Source organism: Oculina patagonica, chromosome 6 (assembly GCF_052425735.1).
Source record: "Oculina patagonica isolate OP01 chromosome 6, crgOcupat, whole genome shotgun sequence".
Classification (NCBI taxonomy): Eukaryota; Metazoa; Cnidaria; class Anthozoa; order Scleractinia; family Oculinidae; genus Oculina; species Oculina patagonica.
The window spans coordinates 8,755,513-8,775,347 of NC_135763.1; the positions used below are offsets into that span (position 1 = coordinate 8,755,513).

Consider the following 19,835-nt stretch of genomic DNA (forward strand, 5'->3'; position numbering starts at 1 on the left):
TTATACGCATTAAACAGTTCAAACTGATGATCACAGGATTCATGGATGCGGTGAATCACTAAACGCCAGGCAACAAATATTGGCTGAGCTACCAAACCAGTCAAACAATCAGTAGTGGCCAGACTGCACAGCAAAATATTGCAAGGGCTTTGTAGGGAAGGTGTCTTGATAACAGCTACAATGACAGCCAGGTTTTCAATGAACGCAAAGGCACAGAAAGGAACGTTGACCGCTGACAGAACGACATCATTTATGAAGGAGGCAGTGTCATTGCTTGGGATTTGTAACCACCAAGGTAGACCGCAGACTGTACCATTCTCATTTTGAGTCATAACTAAAAGGGAAAGAAGAAACAGAAGTACATTTTAATCGGCTAAAATACTTTACTTATATAATTACCTTTTGCCTAATGTCATTCATTCAAGTTTCGTTTTTGCCTGTTTGATCAAGTTTTTTTAGCTTGATTCACCTAAATAAACACCCACTAAATTCAAACATCTTACCTTGAAGTATACTGTCTTGCCTAAAGATCCAGTTAACAAAATTTGATCAACAACTTATGTTTCATTTCTGTAAATGGTTATGAATTTGCAAATTTATAGGTGTTGTCTACAAAGAAAACACTCATGAATGATGAATTGAAGAGGCCAATGGGAGAGCACTTGAAGTAATGACTTCAATCCATTTTCGAATTGAATATGTTATTCATTTATCGGCTAATGAAACAAACTTTTGAAAACAGCGCTAGCGACAAGAAATATCATGTCCCAAAAAATTAAATCAGTGTAATTCAAAATTCTACTACATGTTCTAATGAATACCAACATGAACCAAGAGGTTTTTTCATGACAGTCATAAACTTTGGCTTAATTACTCCTTTAAGAAAAGAAAATACAAATCCTAATCAAAACCTTTCGTCCAAGCTGTTAATATTGTTTATATAACACACGTTGTCATGGAAGGGATTTTGGAGAACTCAAGCGCACGTTTCATTTTTATTATTGGCTAGAGAAGGAGAAAACGTTGAAAATATTAATACTCATATATGAAAAAGTGTTGGTTTTAGACATAATATTTAGTGTCTGTTATGGTAGGTTATATTGTTGTGTATAGTCAATATTTTAATGAAATATTAGCAATTACATTAATCTTGTTTTGAAAGCAATTTTAAGTTAATGTTTATTTTACCCACGAACCTTGTCGTAGTGATAAAGAAACGTAGCCTTTGGTTTAGCCAGGGAATTAAACTGTAAAAAAGAACACTAAGTTAAAAAATACATATTTTAATCGTGGACATGTGATGCGGTGACTTATAAATCGTCAATTCCATATTTACCCTTTTCCTGACATTCCTGAAAGAAAATACAAACACCCCATGAAAGCGCGCCTTTCAAGAGGGTCTATTATAGGGGGTCATTCAGTCCGCAGACCACCATTTTTTTTTCTCCCTAGACCGCCAATTTCTTTTATTTTCTCCTTAAAACCGAGACCGCCATTAATTTCTTGACCGTAAACCGCCAGATGATAAAGAATGTGCCTGCAGACCGACGCTCAAAATCGGCTTGATCAGCCAGACCGCCAGAGTATAATGGAACCTCTTTCAAATCCTGATAATTAAATATTGTTATTAACGTAATTAAATGCTATTTTTGTTGTCACATAGCAAGCAGGAGTAAAATATAAAATTAAGTGTCAAGGGTAATTTTTTTTAAAGCTATACTTCAATCATAAAAAAATGTCATGGAAGGAAAAAACTGCTTACGACTCCTCTGCAAAGAAATGAAAATATGATATATGAGTAAAAAGGTATTGCTTTTGTAGTTTGCACAGTTTTGACGGAAATAGTAACATCGACTACAAAGCTTTCACCCACTCACTGGTTAAATATTGTAATTAAGTTATTAAACTATTACAATATTTCATGAAACAAAACTCAGGGTACTGACAATGTCATGTTTTTCTTTATGTTACAAGAGGGATGACGAGACATTTATCGGGAAAAAGAAGCAAAACTCAGAAATGATGCAAAAAACTGAGTCTAAAATATATAGCTTGTGATGCAGCGTTTAATCTGAAGAGAAGAAACATGTTTTTTTTTTTCATATTTACTCATCCCACGATCATGATTGGTCGGAAACATCATTAACTAAGCTGTAATTACACAGCAATTCAAGCTTTTTTTTCGATCATCCGACAGAGCACAAAAGGCTTGGAAAGGTCCACCATTAAAGGCGGCCGAATGCGTTTGCCGCGCGCAAATTTTGCAAACTTTTAATGTGGAAAATGAACCAGCTGTAACAGCCTATTGAAATAAGACCAAATAATGAGGATAAGAGCAAATCCATTAGTACACATAACATAATTATCCTTAAAGGGTTCTGATGTTAATATTGCGCCAATGCCCACAAAATTTTTTTATGTTAACTCACTTAAAATCAGGGATTCAAAATACGCGCTCGATTTTGTCGCCGCCGAAGCCTGATTAATCGATGAAAATAAGAAAATGTATTTCATCTCATTCTTGCTATAACTACGAACTTCACTATTAATTAGTTGCAAATTCTATCTTATTTAACAATTACATGTATTACCTTTGTCTTAAGTTTATTTACTTAGTCAGTTATAAATATTTTTTTTCTGAGACTAACCGTTCGAAATCACTATATTAGAAGTTGTATAGAGGGTTTTTCATGTGACATTGAAAACAGTTTTCTGAGTTTTAAGGAATTGGTTTACGCTTAGCGTTCGTATATCGAGCTATGCCGGGATGCACGCGGGATGTTTGGAGCGCACGAGAGATGCGTAAGAGTTGCTCTAGCTACTTGAGCGGTCTCCAAACTTCCCAAGTACATCCATAATTCGATATACGCACAGCTAAAAGCACGAACCAATTCTTTAATAACATAGCGACTACAACGTTGTGCGCGAAAACAGTTTTCGCGTCTCGGATTGTTTGCTATTGTGTGCTAACGACTATGTAATTAACTTGTTTTCGGCAGGTTGAATAAACGGAAAAAGAAAAAGAAAACAGATAAATGGTTTCCGACGTTTCCATTAAATATTGCCGCAGAAAACTGTTGGCCTTTATTGGTTGCTGTTGAATCGGCCTTTCCACTGGAATTTGCTGCAGCTCATGTTCGGCTAAATTTGGGAAGCGCGACTGTGCTGGTTTGTTTTCGTTGCTTTTACTTGCTGTCTAAAAGGTTAACGCCAGTAGGGAAATTTGAAAGTTCTTTACTAGCTTCTTCCATTTAGTTGCTGTGAAGACCATCGGAAAGTAAGCAACGGGAAATCGAAGCTATAAACTCGACAGAGCTAAATTGCAACTGCACACGTCATGATATATACGCACGGCCGTGCGTAAATATAACAATTACCTCCATTTGGCGCGAAAATATGCACTGATATTTGCCCGCGAAAATTATCTGTTCCGTAAAGCGAACAGTTTTCCGAGAGCGAATCTCTCCTTGAACTGTGATCCTCGAGGAACAGATAATGTCCAACCATTAGTATCCAACAAGGGTAAATGGATTAACTGTTTTATTAAATTCTTCTTTAAGTATAACTCGACTGGACATTTCATTTTGATGTAAGCGAAGTGACTTTTATGAGGAGGCGGGAAAATTTGTGGCGCGCTGTTTACTTCTTGAGTTGAATGAAAGGAGAGTAAAGTTTTTTTGAGTCAAATGAGACAATGAGTCATAAGTCAATGAGTCAATAGGGACCTCCTTGTATAAAAGGAAACCGTGGTTTAATACTACTACTTTGGGTAACCTTGACTCATTGACTCATAGACTCATTTGAAAGGGGTGACAAAAAAAGACCAAAAATTGCATATTGAATAGCATATTGAATATCAAGTTTCATCTCGTCTATTTATGCCAGGGGGTTTTTTTGGGGGGGGGGGTTTTTTTTTTTATTCCAAAAAATCCCCCCCCTAAGGTTCAAGTGTTGTTCCTTTGGAGATAAAGTACGCTTATCTAGCTTTGCGGATGCTGTCTTTATGCGAGTTTATGAGTTCTAAGGGGATGAATTCAAGGTTGTCCATTGAGATTCCGGCGAGAGCAAAGTGGTCTGAAACGGCGGTGGGTTGATCGAGTGACTGTTTACGAGGATTTTTTAACTCCGCATTTCGGAGTGGAATGTTTTTAACTAAAGTGGAATTTTTTAACTAAAAAATATCTATTTTTAATATAAAATAATCATTATTTTTTAATATAAAATAACAATTAAATAAATAAATAAAACCTTTATTTGAGTGTCAAAACTAAAATAGCAGTAATAAAACCACTAAATGGGGACACTTTAAAGTAAAAGAAAAATAACAAAATCTAAATATCCTAATAAACGCTAAAATCAGTTAAAATTGGTTAAAATATTTACAATATATACAAGATAAAATACAAGATAAAATATTTTCAATATATACAGATAAAATACAAGCTAAGAACTTACATTAAGAACTACATAGAATACAATTAGTGCAATATACTAAAACAACGTTTGAATAGTTATAATAAATTAAAGTTTATAAAAATTTTTTAGAACAAATAAGGCAGCGGTACAGATCGGTCGGTGAGCATTACTCAAAAGCACATCATTGATCTCACCGCACTTCTAATTTCTCTTTTTCGAACAAGATAAATAACAGGATTTATGGAGGAGTTAAGAAAAACGGAAGCTACTGACCAGGCGTACAAGACTTCGAATTTATCGAGAAATAACCTTTTAAACACATTGATAAATAGTGCAGGAGCCAAGAAAAGCATTAGCACAACAATCACTATGACCATGTCAATAGCTGCTTTCTTTTCCGCCTAAATATAACGGATAAATTCTGTCCTGAAATGGCGTCCGCCACTTGGTTGTTATGACGACGAATTGCAGTGAAGATTCCAACGTGGTTGACGATTGGCAGAATGACAAAAATCACACCCAAAATGTGACTCAAAACAAATTGAACAGCGTCAGGCAAAATGAACCGCAGCAAAATCGTTATGACTAGCCAGATATTGTTCCAGTTATGAAAGCTGCCTGAACTGTCTCTGTTTAATAGAAAAGTAGAAATGTCTTATTAGTGTTATTTCAACGTAAAGGAAGGGTTTGAGGCGCAAAATAAAATGAATCAAAATTGTCAGCAAGAGCCAGATAATTCCAGTTGTCACAGCTGCCAGCACTGATTCTGTTGATAGAAAAAAACACATCGTATTTGCTAATAGCTCACTTCGAGAGGTGACTCAGGAGATGGCTCGGGACTTACCCCACAAACGCTCTTACAGATTTTTCTTAAATAAAGGTTACAGGTAGTCAATATTCTATACTTTAACATACCAAAAACTGATTAACTGAATAGTCGGGGAGCGGGGGCAGGGGGACTTAAGCCCTCCCAAACAAAAATTTGGGGGCTCAGCCCCCCCCCCCACATTTTAGTGCCAAAAATAACGCGAGCGCAGCGCAAAATGATAAAATGGTTTGCCAAGATATTGCGTCTCGTAAGTGATTTCAAACATTTTCGAAACTTTCTTGGACGTCTTCGGGAGACTTCGTTTATCTTCGAAAAAGTTCGACAAAGATCGGAAACGTTCGTATGGCCTTAGAACAACAATCGGACAATCTTCGGAAATCTTTCGTCTAGAAACTGTTCAAAAAACAATGAACGAAAAAAAAGTTACATCAAATGTGAAAACCTACCGAGTATTTTAACGACAGTCTTAGCTCCCCACTTTCCAAGAATCAAACTTTGGTCATACTCATACTTGATAATGGGGGAATGGTGTAGTTTGGCAAAAATAGTAGATTGACTTCCTAGATAATTTACATTTCCAAAACGAACACCCTGGGGCTAAAAAACTACAGCAAATTTTTTGAGGGATCGAGCCACCTTAAATAATTGTGCGCGCGCCGTGATTGGAATGGCTCTTCCCGGAGGGCAACTCGCGGTACTTTTTACTGGTGTCGGAGGTGCAATAATTCACTGGTAGGCTTTTAAACTGTTTAAGCCGTGTAACAAGTCGTGCTCTGATCAGCGCCTACCATAATTATAGCAACTTTTCACGCATCTTGTTAATTCAGCTTTGGTAGGCCCGGGTAGCAATGATCCAAATGGTTGTATAATTGTAATATTGACTGTATTTATTAAAATTTAAATATTACCTTTCTTAGTTACGAATGTACGATAAACCAAAGGCTTTGCGAGTGCGAAATGGCGATCAAAGCTAATCAGGGTGATATTGACGAACGACCATCCTGAAAAGGCTACCAGACATACGTGACTTGCCGAAAACAGTTCATACTGATAATCGCAGGATTCATGGATGCGGTGAATCATCAAACGCCAGGCAACAAATATCGGCTGAGCTATCAAACCGGTCAAACAATCAGTAGTGGCCAGACTGCACAGCAGAATATTGCAGGGGCTTTGTAGGGAAGGTGTCTTGATAACAGCTACAATGACAGCCAGGTTTCCAATGAACGCAAAGGCGCAGAAAGGTACGCTAACGGCGGACAGAACGACATTATTTATGAAGGAGGCAGTGTCATTTCTTGGGATTTGTAGCCACTCAGGTAGACCGCAGAATGTACCATTCTCATGTTGAGTCATAACTACGAGGGAAAGAAGAAATAGAAGTACATTTTAATCGGCTAAAATACTTTACTTACCTTTTGCCTAATTCAATGTCACGGATTAAAGTTTCGTTAAACTTCTTACCTTGAAGTATACTGTTTCGCCTAAAGATCAAGCCGGTTAACAAAATTTGATCAACAACTTATGATTCATTTCTGTAACATGGTTATGAAGTTTGTAAATTTATAGAAGCTGTCTACAAAGGAAACACTCATGAATGATGAATTCAAGAGGCCAGTGGGAGAGCACTTGAAGTAATGACTTAAAATATTATTTATCTTTTAACTAATGAAACAAATGTATCTTTTGAAAACAGCGTTAGCGTCGAGAAATATCAGGTCCCAAAAAATTAAATCATCGTGTAACACACAAATTCTACTACATGTTCTACTGAGTACCAATATTAGTCAACCAAGGAGGAAAGAATAAGTCAGCTTGCAGCATTCATTTCATAGCAGTCATAATCTTTGGCTTAATTACTCCTTTAAGAAAAGAACATGCAAATACCAATTAAAACCTTTCGTCCAAGCTGTTAATATTATTTCTTTCACACACTGTGTCATGGAAGGGATTTAGGAATTTAAGCGCTCGTTTCTATTATTATTGGCTAGAGAAGTAGAAAACGTTGAAAAAATAAATACTCAGAAAAAAAGTGTTGGTCTCAGACATAATATTTAGTGTCTGGATCTGTTATGGTACGTAGGTTATTTTTGATGTGTATAGTCAATATTTTAATGAAATATATTAGCAATTACGTACATTTTTAATCTTGTTTTGAAAGCAATTTAAAGTTAATGACAATAGTCTGAAACGAAATTGTCAGCTGTAATGCTTATTTTACACACGTTTACGTATACATTTTGTGATGCGATGATTAAATCGACAATTTCATAAAAACCCTTTTCCTGACATTCCTGAAAGAAAATACAATAAAAAAAGCCTTTAAGAGGGGGTTCATTCAGTCAGCAAACCGCCATATTTTTCCTAGACTGCCAATTTCTTTTATTTTCTCCTGAAGACCGAGACCGCCATTTACTTGCCCGTAAACCGCCAGATAATAAAAAATGTACCTGCAGACCGACGCTCAAAATCGGCTTGATCCGCCAGACCGCCAGAGCATAATGGACCCTCTTTCAAACCCTGATAATTAAATATTGTTATTAACGTAATCAAATGCTAATTTTGTTGTCACATAGCAAGCAGGAGTAAAATATAAAATAAAGTGTCAGGGGATATTTTTTTAATGCTATATTTTAATGTAAAACTGCTTTCGACTCCTCTGGGAAGAAAAGAAAATATGATCTTTGCGTAAAAAAGATATTGCTTTTGTAGAATGTACAGCTTTGACGGAAATAGTAACATCGACTACAAATCGTTCACCCACTGAGTGGTAAAATATTGTAATTAAGTGATTAAATATTACAATTTCATGAACCAAAATTTAGATACTGACAATGTCATGTTTTTCTTTATGTAGCAAGAGGGATGATGAGACATAGCATTCAATTATTTGGAAAAAGGAGCAAAACTCAGGTACGATGCAAACAAAAGGGGCAAAAGCATATACCGTAGCATGTGTTGCGGTATCTACAGAACAGAAACATTACATTTTCGTATGTACTTATCCTACGGTCATGATTGGTCAGGAACATCATTAGATTAACTGTAATTAAATAGCAATTCAAGCCTTTTTCCGACAATCCGACAGAGCACAAAAGGCTTTGAAAGGTCCTCCATTATAGGCGGCCGAATGCTTTTGCCGCGCACAAAGTTTGCAAACTTACAATGTGAAAAATGATGCAACTGTTACCGCCTATTGAAATAAGAACAAATAATAACGATTAGAGAAAAACAATTAGTACACATAACATAATTATTCTTTATGACTTCTGATGGAAATACTGCGCCGATGCCCACACAAATTTTCATGTTAAAAACTCAGTTCCAAATTAAATACGCGCTTGATTTTGACGGAGCCGAAGCCTGATTATTCGATGAAAATAAGAAAATTTCTTCTAGATAAATTAACTAGAAATGAACTTCACAATTTATAGTTATAATTCTACCTCACTTTATTATTATCACCTTTGATTTGAGTTTATTCCATTAACCAGCAATTAATTTTTTTTTAAAACTAGAGCCTGTAACAGGCCAGAGTCACCTGATTAGAAATTGCATATTTAACACTTTGAAACAGTATTTTTTAATTGTTGTGAATTTTTTGTCCTCTAAAGATACGAATCAGCTTCTGCCTCCTTGGTTTAACAACAAAATAAGTATTCAGTTTTTACTTAATAAATACTGCAATAGTCAAACATAATCATTCGATACATTTTCCCTTTCTTTTCATTGGCCGAGAGCCCGCCTTGTGGTCTGCAAATAACTGTCTTCAAATAATGGTCTGCCGATGTTGATTAGCGTAAGAAAAAAATAACACAAAAAAATAAAAAAAAAGAGCTAAAACTAACAATACTAAGGGACGGTCCATTATTTTTCTGGAGGGGTGGGCGTGGTGGTATGAAAAAAATTGAAAAAAAAAATTGACTATGTACGCACATTCTTGACCTTGGTGTATAAATAAACGAACAATTATTCTTGTCACAAGGTCTGAAAAATTTGTAAGCGAAGCTTTCGACTGTATATTGTTCGTTGAAAAAAAATGTTTGCAGGGCGTAAAGAAACAAAATAAATTGCTTGCAAACACGATATGTATGAAAAATAGTTTGCATTTCGAAAAAAAAAATGTTTGCAGAGGTACATAAATTAAAAAAAAGTTTGCAGAGGAAAAATTTTCATATCCTCCTTCCCCCTCCAGAAAAATAATGGTCCGTCCCTAATTATTATATTTTTGTTCAAATGATATCGCTGTGCTGTAGCCGTTTGTCGAGTTGAATTTTTAGTTAAAGTCGTAGTGAGGCGAAACTGTTTGGGTATTATAACTAACTTGCGAGCATATATCTTTTTCGCGGTGAGAGAGGTGGAGAGTGTGTGGTGGGAGCGAAACAAGCAAAAGTACGCCTGATCGAAGGTTAGGTATTAACCTGACAAAATGCTACAGGTAAATCTGGTCCGCCACACTGGCGAAGTTTATCCCGATCTACTGTTTTCTTAGCATGCCAGTCCATCTCCGACCGGTTAGCTCAGTTGGTAGAGCGCCGGACTACCGTGCGGGAGGTCTCTCCCAGACCGTACCAACACTCAGGGTCTTTAAATAACTGAGGAGAATATGCTGCCTTTGCAATGACATCTGCATATGGCTAGATATTCTAGTCTTCTCGGATAAGGAAGATAAACCGTAGGCCCCGTCTCCTGTATCTTCAGTGTTATGGTCAGCAGGGGACGTAAAAGAACCCACACACTTATCGTAAAGAGAAGCGCATGGAGTTCTCGGTGTTGTGGTCTGATCTTTGCCCATTGTGCTGTGTACTGTGAAATGCTCGGAGATATTAGCTGTATAAGCTACTCTACAAATCCGAGGGTAAAAAAAAGTGATGTATGTATCGTACAATTAATTATCTCGCCTCATTATTTTGTCAGTCTGCCCTAACTGTTTGGTGGTAGTCTCTCATAGTCTCGGGCGTAGAGAGGAGTAAAGAGTCTTGCCCAAGAACACAACACAGTGCCCGTGAGCAGCGCTAGAACCCAGGGCCCAGTTGTTAATATGTTGGATAACGCCATCCACCGGATAAATCGCTATCCAGTGGATAGAGCAGTTTTTAATTGTTAATTGAGTGTCGTAAAACCAAAAACAAACCAATCACTCTGGCCAATCACAAAGGACACGGGCAATCCAGTGAACCAATGAAACTCGAAGCAAATACATGTAGCCGGCACGAAGCTCGGGAAAACGTGTGTGAGCGAGTCACGATTGGTTTTGGTTTGACTTCTGATTGGTTGAGAAAGCGGCGCGAGTTTTTTTAACCAATTACGAAGCGTAGTAATGCACAACCAAAGCAAACGCGAATTTCTTTCGACACTCAAGTGGAAACCGCACTAACTGTCATACATAACCTACTTCGCCATCAACTATATAGTGACTTATCCGGTGGATACCGTTATAAACCTTTTTTTTTTTTTTTTAAAAAAAAAAAAACAACTTGTGCCAGGGTTAACCTTCAGGCCACCGCGTCTTCCCCAAGATCTCCTTATATTGAAACGTGGGTGGGAATCAAGACCAGAACCTCACTGTAAAAGTAAACTTTCCTACCTTGTACAACAAAAATTCCGCTGCCGTTCGATCTATTAAAAAAAAAAATCAAAATAGTCCTTGAGCGCTTTTCATTCGACAGAAAAACTAGTTGTTCCGAAGCGGGGGGGGGGGGGGGGGGGGGGAGGGGGAAAAAAAGTCGGCACTTTTCTTTGGAGACATAGCAGTGCCTGGAAACGGTGCGAGTCTATATCAATCAAGCCGTTGCTGAGAAAGACTTCAAACCAAAGTTTTGTTTTCTCAGAAAGGTTTAAATATCAATGACTGCGTGCGTGTGCAATGCAAATATTGGCGGTGTTTGCGTTTGATGTTTTTGGGATTTTCAGCCAGATTTCTCACCTAATGTCTCACGTCACTGAGAATGTTTTGGCGGCGTGGAATAACAAGCACGGTTGACAACCAAAAAATGGGAAATAATTTGAGAACCATTCGAGTTATTTTCACTTAGTATAACTCTCAAGCTCTACTTTTGCCAGACTGGTCACCGTTATCATTGTTTGTTGTTTTGATATCGGGCAAAAGGCGCAATCAAAATGCAAATAGCTACTGTGTTTTGTGCACGGCCAAGACAAAATTATGCAAACTAAACAAGAACTTTAATTGTCAAGCTATTCACTACGCCCTAAGCAACCATTCGATAGCTGCTGCGCAGTCTCGGTTGCCTGGTACCGCTATGTCCTCTTTTTGAGTCGCGTAACAAAGGAAGTTTCTTCTCCCCCCCTGTTCCGAAGAAAAATCAAATGATTGGTCCTTCCTACTAGAAAAATACGTTATTGTGGGAAATTAATGCTCCATGAAGTTAACGCAAATTCTCAAAAATCGCGCAAATTAAAGTCGCGTTAATTTTTGTGAGCGTTAATTTCCACCTTAATGTCATTCCAAATACTTGGATACTGTCTGAACGCATATAGAAACTACATTTAAAAGGAAACAAAAAAAACACATCTCTTTTCTGTACACTATTTTTCAGGTTTTTACATTGTAAAAGAAAGTGTACAGTGTACGGTGTGTACAGAAAAGAGATGGTTTTTTGTTTGTTTCCTATTAAATGTAGTTTCTATATGCGTTCAGACAGTATCCAGTATTTGGAATGACATTAAGGTGGAAATTAACGCTCACCAAAATTAAAGATATGTCATCTGCAATATTTTTAGTTCATTCTTCCTTTCAGAAGAGCGGTACAACAGCCAATATATACATACAAAATCGCGTTAATTTTCTTCATTTTGAGAGTTTTATTTTCTTTATTTAAAAGAAATCTTTCCTCCAAGTCGTGTTCAGTTTCAGTTAATTTCAAAGACCTTATTTTACGGGAGCGTAATTTCCTATAATAAAGGGTCATAAAGTAAAATACCTTCAAGATAAAAAAAAGGTTTATTTCGTATATTTTCATGTCTTCCTATTACTGTTAGGAGAGTTAAAAATTGCCCTGTGATGCCCCCGTAAATTAACACCATGCTTTGCAGATATGAACTCGCTCATTTTGCCTGGGCTGCTTGCGGCGTAACTAAATTTGCATACCTAACCGAAATATAAACGACACGTTTAGACCCTAGTTTTGAAGAATAAATCTTCGTTCGCTGCGTGGCACTTCTAATTGTGAATATTGCGAAAAAAGTATATTGTAAGTGCCAAAAGTTCATTATAAACCAAACGTTTCGGGCTTAGCCGGCTTCATCATTGGTTACGACCAATTTACCACTGATGAAGGGCTAAGCCCGAAACGTTAGGTTTATAATGAACTTTTTGGCACTTACAATATACTTTTTTCGCAATATTCACGTTTAGACCCTTCCCGATTATGCTAGTAAAAACTGGTACATTATGCTCCAAGAAATGCTTGCTAGGCCTTCTTCCAAGTCACAACTATAATGGATTGATAGCATTTATGTGGAAAGCTTGGAGAATTGGAGTTTCCGAAAGGTCTTTAGAAGTGTTAGAATGCCAGAAACAAGAAAAGTGTATATAACAAAAACATAAATATAAAATTAGTGGAAAATGCTAAATAATGATAGCAATTCTTTTTCGAGAAAGTGTCAAAAAGTGCTCATTTAGCAAAATTATGCCAAAAAAATGCTAGCATAATCAAGAATAGGGCTTTCCACAAGTTGCTCGGCAACTTTTTGGCAACTTTTCATGTTTCGAGAACTTTTTCCACTTCGAGCAACTTTTTTCCTCTCGAGCAACTTGTTATAGAGCAATTTTCAGACCGAAGATCTCCGAAGATTATCCGAGTGTTGTTCAAAGCCCATACGAACGTTTCCAAAGATTTACGCTGGCCGAAAATTGTCAAGGAACATCTAAGACCTCGGCTCATTCTGATTAAAATTTACAAACCTCTCAGCAAATTTGTATCTTCAGATTTAAGAAAGAATTTTTTACATTTTCTATAGTTTAATACTTCTTGCAGATGCATAAAACGCTAGAAATCTTACCCTCCGAGGAAAAATTAGTTTTGGTTTCTGTAGGAGTAGCGGGATTTTGGAGCAATTGGGGCAACTTTATTAACAGAAGCAACTTTTTTGGATTTTTGAAGCACTTTTGAGCAACTTGGTTGAGAAATTACGGGCAACTTTTTGGGAAATCTCGAGCAACTTGTGGAAAGCCCTAATCAAGAAGCGCCTAGCCGCGTGCATTTCACACCCGAAAAGTGGTCAAGGTCCATGAAATCTAAAATCCTTTGCGTTCAAGAACTGCTATAATACTACCGTACAAAAGGAATAACAGTGAACACAAATGAAATCCAAACAGCGAGAGTTTAACTCCAAGGAACGAAGGACTGCACCGAGGAAGGTTTGTTTTACAATCTCCGTCTCCAGAGGCCGCGATCCTTTTGGTCAGCTTGTTCGTAGTATTAAATGGCGACGGAAAGCACGGGTGATTGGTAGCCTGCGTTGCAGACGAACAAAACCCACACAACGCAGGCTAGGAATTGCGGATTAACCTAGCCTACAGATTTTGAAGATAGGTTTGTTTTCGTTTTATAGAATTAATGTTAAAATTTCGCTTTATTTTACGAACGCAATTAGCTTTATATTATTCTCCATACACGCCGCCATGGTTGAATTTTATCTCTGGTTCAAATTTTATATTCCTTTGTTTCCAACTCATTATCATACATTACCATACCCACTGAAAACAAAGGGAAATAAAATTTGAGCCAAGGATAAAATTGAACCACAACATATACATACCCTCACCTGACGGTCGTATATGAATTTATAGAAGAAAATATTTCAGTTTGTTAAACACATCTTTAGCTTTTGTGTGATTTTCGTTGTATTGAAATGAAAATACATCTCGGGAATATTTAATTCGTGTCTGAAGGATCTAGGAACAGATCGAGCCGATTTTGCGGAATCGCGAAACGACAGAAAAAAGTCGTATATTGCAATTAAAATACGGTGAAACCTCGCCAAAAGATTTCCGACGTGCAACCAGCCTTTAGTTGATGTTAACGGAAAGGGTAGAACGCAATACGGCTTCCATTTGGTCTCAAACTTTATGAAAACGTGTCACAGCAAGAGGGCTATTTTTATTTTCAATTTCAATGGTTTAACAGGTGTTCAATGTCACACAAAGCATGCTCGTCAGGTTTGCTTTGTGAATTGGTTTTTAGTTACTATAATTTATGTCAATAACAAAATGTCTTAAAAAATAATTGAAATCGAGTTTACGAGTTTTTAAAGGATTTTACAATCTGTAACCCCTTTGAAATTTTGATCCATTAAGGCTTTTTTGCGTTACTCTGTTACTCGATACTCGTTACTGCGTTACTCTGTTTACTATTGTTTTAATTTTGTCACGCTATTTCATTTCGGGAGCTCTAAGACACGAAAATCGAATTAAACCTGTACAAAATTAGCTGTGGGGTCGAGGAGTCCGACAAACGTCTAGATAAAACAATTTGTCAGTGAAACACTGGTTTTCAGCCTCCAGGGAACATTATAAATGACAAATATCTTCGATTTTACCATAACCCTTATATGGTAAACCATGTTGTACTTGAAGTTAAACAAAGACTGCTTTTTGTCAGGTTTAAGGCCTCTTGGTCACGCAATTTCATTTAGGTCTTAAAATCGAATAAGCCTCTATATAATGGTTCAAAACAACACAAAGTAAGCTGAGGGTCTAGGAAATCGATAAGCTTCTGACTAAAACATTTTTACAAACACAGGCGCTAAGCAGGTCAGAGAACACTATTGTGTCGCCGAATGTGCCGGTGCTCGCATAAATATAAAATGACAGAGGGTGAAGACGGCATTCTCAATTCTTCGCGTCACGGGTGCTTTCCCAAAGCTGGTCGAGTTCACAAGCACGACAGTGGCTGGGCATGGGTAGTCGGCACTTGTGGCTGTCTGTGTAACGTGTTCGCTCTCGGCTGCTCATACAGCTTTGGTGTAATATATCCGTCACTACTGAACGAGTTTAAAAGAGGCAAAGCACAAACAGGTAAGGTCAGATAAAGAAGAGCTGAATAGGCACCGACTAGGCAAATCCGGAGCCACTTGCCTTGTGATTTTGTAGCATGGGAAATTGCTTTGTTTACCTAGTTTATTGCCATATTTACCGCTGCCTGGTTAGCTCAGTTGGTAGAGCGCCGGACTGCTGTGCGGAGGTCGTGGGTTCGAACCCCAGACCGGGCCAACACTCTGAGTCTTAAAATAACTGAGGAGAATGTGCTGCCTTTGTAATTACATCTGAAAATGGTTAGACATTCTAGTCTTCTCGGAAAAGGACGTAAGTCCCGTCTCCTTATCCACACACTACTATTCGAAGCACGAAGCTCCCGGTGTTGTGGTCTGGCCTTTGTATGCGTACAATGCATTTGAACATATACCTATGAAAAATGCATCACGAGCGCCGGAAGCGCGAGTGAAATCAGAGGTCTCTAAAATAGCATTTCCAGCCTTCTGGGAGCATTTTCCAGCAATTTTTTAACTGACTAAAATCATTGATCAGATATGTTGTTATTACTGTTCTACTTTTGATATTGTGTTACCAAAATATTGTGGGGGCCCCTCCCCCTGCTACGACATTGTTTGCCCCTCAGTCCTGCGCTCTTTACTTGGTACTTAAACAGAAGGTCTATTTTTTGGGGGACGTCTTCCTCAGGGGGAGGGGGGAGGGTGGTTTCTTTGGCGTCATCCATTAAACATAGTTCAAGCTTCTTTAGAGATAACTATGGCACCATGTCGATTGTTTCACTGGGACTTGATACCATCTTTCATTTGATTGTTTTCAGCATGGATTGGGTCCCTCTGCATGTCCTTAACATTCTTCTTTGGTCCTTTGGCGGGAAAACTCTGCGATCGTTTCGGCCCCAGAGTTGTTACTATCATTGGCGGTTTGGTAGCTGCCATAGGGCTCATCTCAACTTCGCAAGCTCAGAGCTTATTCTTCATGTACTTTACATACAGTATCATCTTCGCTTTTGGAGGATGTTGTGTTTACACCGCCGTCTTTGTTATTGTACCAAAGTACTTTCTGAAAAGGCGTTCCTTAGCTACCGGAATGATTGCTTCGGGTCCTGGAGCCGGTACCTTTGTGATGAGTCCTATTTTGGCACTCTCCATAGAGGGGCTCGGCTGGAGAGGAGCGTTTATCGTAATGGCCGGTCTCGTCGCTATCGTTTGTGTTCTAGGATGCACTTTTGATCCAAATACCCCGAAAAACAGTTCTGAGGAAGATGTTCGTGGGTCCAGATACGGCAACGATAAAGAAGGGAAACTGTTAAAAAATCCTGAATACTTGATAATGGTGTTTGTTACGACCATTGTAGTGCTGGGGAATTCCGTTCCGCAAGTCCACATGGTAAGTGACAGAAGTGAATTGGGGTAGGGGTAGGGCGAGGAGGCCGTGGCCCCCTTTTTTTCTTCCAAAGCCTTACAAATGCTCCAGCATGCTGTTAGCACCATCTCCACGAGAGTGAATTTTTCATTGGGGGGTTGTGGGGAGGGGGGAGGGGCCACTCTCTCGTCACAATTTCTTCGGGCCCCTCTTTCTGAGTTTTCTGAATCCTATCCTAAGACAGAGATATCTATCCAGAGTGCCATAACAATAATGTTTGGAGACGCCCTTTAATAACCGTGGGACGGACACCCATTGTATGTTACAAGCATGACACTGACGGGGTTATTCGATGAAAAATGAGAAGTCCAAAATTTACATTGCCCTTTATCTATTTTAATGACTAAACGTAGTTGATTTTAAAGCCAGATGAGGTTAAAAAGAATCAGAAATACATACAACGCATTGGAAATTAAACCTGGCAGGCCTACACGATTGGTTTTGCATCTGATTGAGTCAAAAACCAAAAAAAAAACATTTGTATTTTTGATGATAGTGGGTTGTACGTCGAGTAACTCTGCAAACCCAACCTACAGCAAACACAGGTACTTTCAACTGACAATCAGCAAAATGCTCTATTTCTCATATCATACCAATTCTTTTCCGTTTCCTAGGCTCGCTACTGCGAGGAGAGAGGCATTGGTTTAAACCTAGCGTCGAAGCTCTATCTACTGCTTGGTCTCTGCTCGGTATTCGCCAGACTTTTAGTCGGTCGCCTGTGTGACTTTTCATTTGTTAACCGTCAATATGTCTACCAAGCGTGTCTGTTTGTTGTGGGTATTTCAACATTGCTGTGTCCTTTGGCAAAAACCTTTCCAACTTTGCTGCTTTATTTTATAACGTTTGGTTTGTTCGACGGTGGCCAATCAACCGTGGCTAATGTGCTGGTGTTGACCTCTGTACGTGAAGAACAGCGGGCTCGTGCCTTCGGAATGTGGCTCTTTTGTCTGTCTCTTTTCATGGCATCTGGACCGCCACTTGCAGGTAGGTTAACCGACGTTTTATGATATAGCTCAGCTCAAGCGAGAATATCCGAGCCAGGAAATTCCATATTGATGACGTAGCGCTTCAAAGAACCGTGCATTCCGTATGATTGGTTCTTACTTAAGCTTGCGCGCGAAAATTGAGCAAGAACCAATCAGAGACCCTCTGTAGGGCTACGCCATTGGTATGACGTTTAGACGGTTCAAAGTTCTCGACTGGGAAGGCGCAAGGCGGTCAAATTAAAATTAATTTGACCACCTTGCGCCTTCCCAGTCGAGAACTTTGAATCTAATTATTTTCAATCCTGGCTCGGATATTCTCGTTGTATTCTCTCAATAGTCAACTAACAATGCGACAGGTTTACAGGGCTTACGCTATGCTTGGTGCTAATTGGCTAATATCTGTCACATGTTCTTTTTTCTTGGATTTGATTGGCTGAGACAACCGTCCAATTTTTCTCAAATTGGACAGTTTGTGCATTTTAAGTGAAAGTCCTAATTGAAACTATCCAAATTTAATCCCAAATTGGACAGTTCACAGAAATTAAGGAAAAATAGTTGCGCTGAATATAGTATTTACTGACAGCTATATAATTATAGCTCTAACGGTGTCTCAAACCTGGAAATTATTGCGCGGGTTGACCTCGTACAAAATTTGGTCGTTTTTTTTTTTTCATCGTAGTCACGCAGCTAGCGTACGCATGGACATGCATGTGTGTATACGTGTACAAAAACATCCTACGTTGACGCGGCGACGATGAAACGAAAGTGGCAACACTTTGGGTGTGTGAATATTTTAAATTTCAAAATGACATTTGTTGGTAGTGGTTATTAAAAGTCACCTTTGCCGTTCTCAGGTTACATAGCGGACTCCGCAGGCTCATATGCGCCCGCGTTCTACATGGCAGGAGGCAGCATTATCACCGGTGCAAGCGTTTTCTTCATGATTTACTTTTTCCGTAACAACGCAGTGAAAGCAACAGAAGCGCAAACCGAACTGGTGGTAGTAGAAAAAGAAACAGTTTTGTGAGGAATTAAAGTGAAACGCAAGAGCAAGGGAAAAAGAGTAATGGCGTGCCTGCCTCTTCCCCCATGCACCGTTGTAAGACGGAAAACGGGGAGCGCCCGGATGGTGACTGCAACAGGTTCACAATTCCACGCTCTCCGCGCTCCAACCGAGGAGAGAGACCTGGAGATGAGGCAGATGGTGAGCCGTGCCTCAACGCCCCTTTAAAATCCAACTCGAAGAATTCACGCTTGTTACCGATCCTGTTGGATGTCTAAATGCGCCTGTGTATCTTGTGCTGACGACTTGTTCAATGGCATTTTTACGGGACCATCCACATTTTCGGAGACCCAGGGGGCGGTAAGTTGGGCCAACACGAAGTAAACTTCGGTCGTTCTTGTAAACTTACGTTGGCACCGATTTTCCTGCTCGGCTTACTTCGTGTCGCCCCGACTTACCGCCCCTGTGTCTCCGAGGATGGACCAACTACTGACTGAATGACCAAGAAAGAGCAAGTTGCACATGCATAGACTACATACATAAGAGTAGTCCCTCATTTTTACTCGTGAATGCATAATGAACGAGTATAGTGGGGGAAGTTGAGCCATCCGTCCATCCTTCCGTCCATCCTTCCATCCATCGTTGTTAACATTATGCAAATTAGGTATGCTCACAGGCGCTTAGCTTTCTAAATTTCGTTTCCCTCGGCTGTGAATAAAAATACAGCTTTGCAAAGGTATCATTTCAAAGAAATAAGTGTAGAAAATACTTCACCCCTGTAAATGAGAAACAATCGATTCCCAAACGATGAAATATTGCCTTTTCGCATATAATAATCGCGAACATTCGGAAACGATGACGAGTGACTTTATGTATGTGTTATTAAAAGACTGGAAGGTTTGAGCACGGCACGATTTATTAAAGGATAATCAGTAAAAGAGTATCGAAACTTTATACAAGACAGATATGTATATAATATCCGTGGAAAAAAAATAAGGAGGAAAAAAGAATTTTAGCCAGGGTACGAGAGTCGATCCCGGGTCACCCGCTTTAGAACGCAGAGCGACCCGCGCCCGGGCAGCTAAAGGACGAAAAAGAATCTTATACCTAAGCGTCCTGTTATATGTTCACCCTCTTTAAATAAAGTTGATTATTATTATTAAT

The 19,835-nt window shown here is 38.7% G+C and overlaps 1 protein-coding gene across 3 annotated transcripts; it reads left to right on the forward strand.

Annotated features, from left to right (window-relative positions):
* Positions 1 to 13,696: 13,696 nt before the first annotated feature.
* On the forward strand, positions 13,697 to 19,719 carry LOC144656511 (monocarboxylate transporter 12-B-like). Of its 3 annotated transcripts, XM_078516733.1 has the most exons (5): positions 13,697 to 13,800; positions 15,010 to 15,284; positions 16,078 to 16,646; positions 17,297 to 17,666; positions 18,523 to 19,719. In XM_078516733.1, the coding sequence occupies exons 2-5, from the start codon at positions 15,047 to 15,049 to the stop codon at positions 18,693 to 18,695; spliced, it is 1,350 nt and encodes a 449-aa protein (XP_078372859.1). In that variant the 5' UTR covers positions 13,697 to 13,800; positions 15,010 to 15,046; the 3' UTR covers positions 18,696 to 19,719. The 3 variants fall into 3 exon arrangements, with proteins under 3 accessions (XP_078372859.1, XP_078372858.1, XP_078372860.1); XM_078516732.1 differs by having other exon boundaries at positions 13,700 to 15,284; XM_078516734.1 differs by lacking the exon at positions 15,010 to 15,284 and having other exon boundaries at positions 13,738 to 13,800.
* Positions 19,720 to 19,835: the final 116 nt, after the last annotated feature.

What these genes read in the sequence shown, in the direction of transcription:
- LOC144656511 (XM_078516733.1), top strand. Translation starts at nt 15,047, where the DNA reads ATGTGCCGGTGCTCGCATAAATATAAAATGACAGAGGGTGAAGACGGC. An exon ending in CCGTTCCGCAAGTCCACATG is followed by an intron (nt 16,647 to 17,296) that starts GTAAGTGACAGA and finishes TCCGTTTCCTAG; the next exon opens with GCTCGCTACTGCGAGGAGAG. An exon ending in ATCTGGACCGCCACTTGCAG is followed by an intron (nt 17,667 to 18,522) that starts GTAGGTTAACCG and finishes TGCCGTTCTCAG; the next exon opens with GTTACATAGCGGACTCCGCA.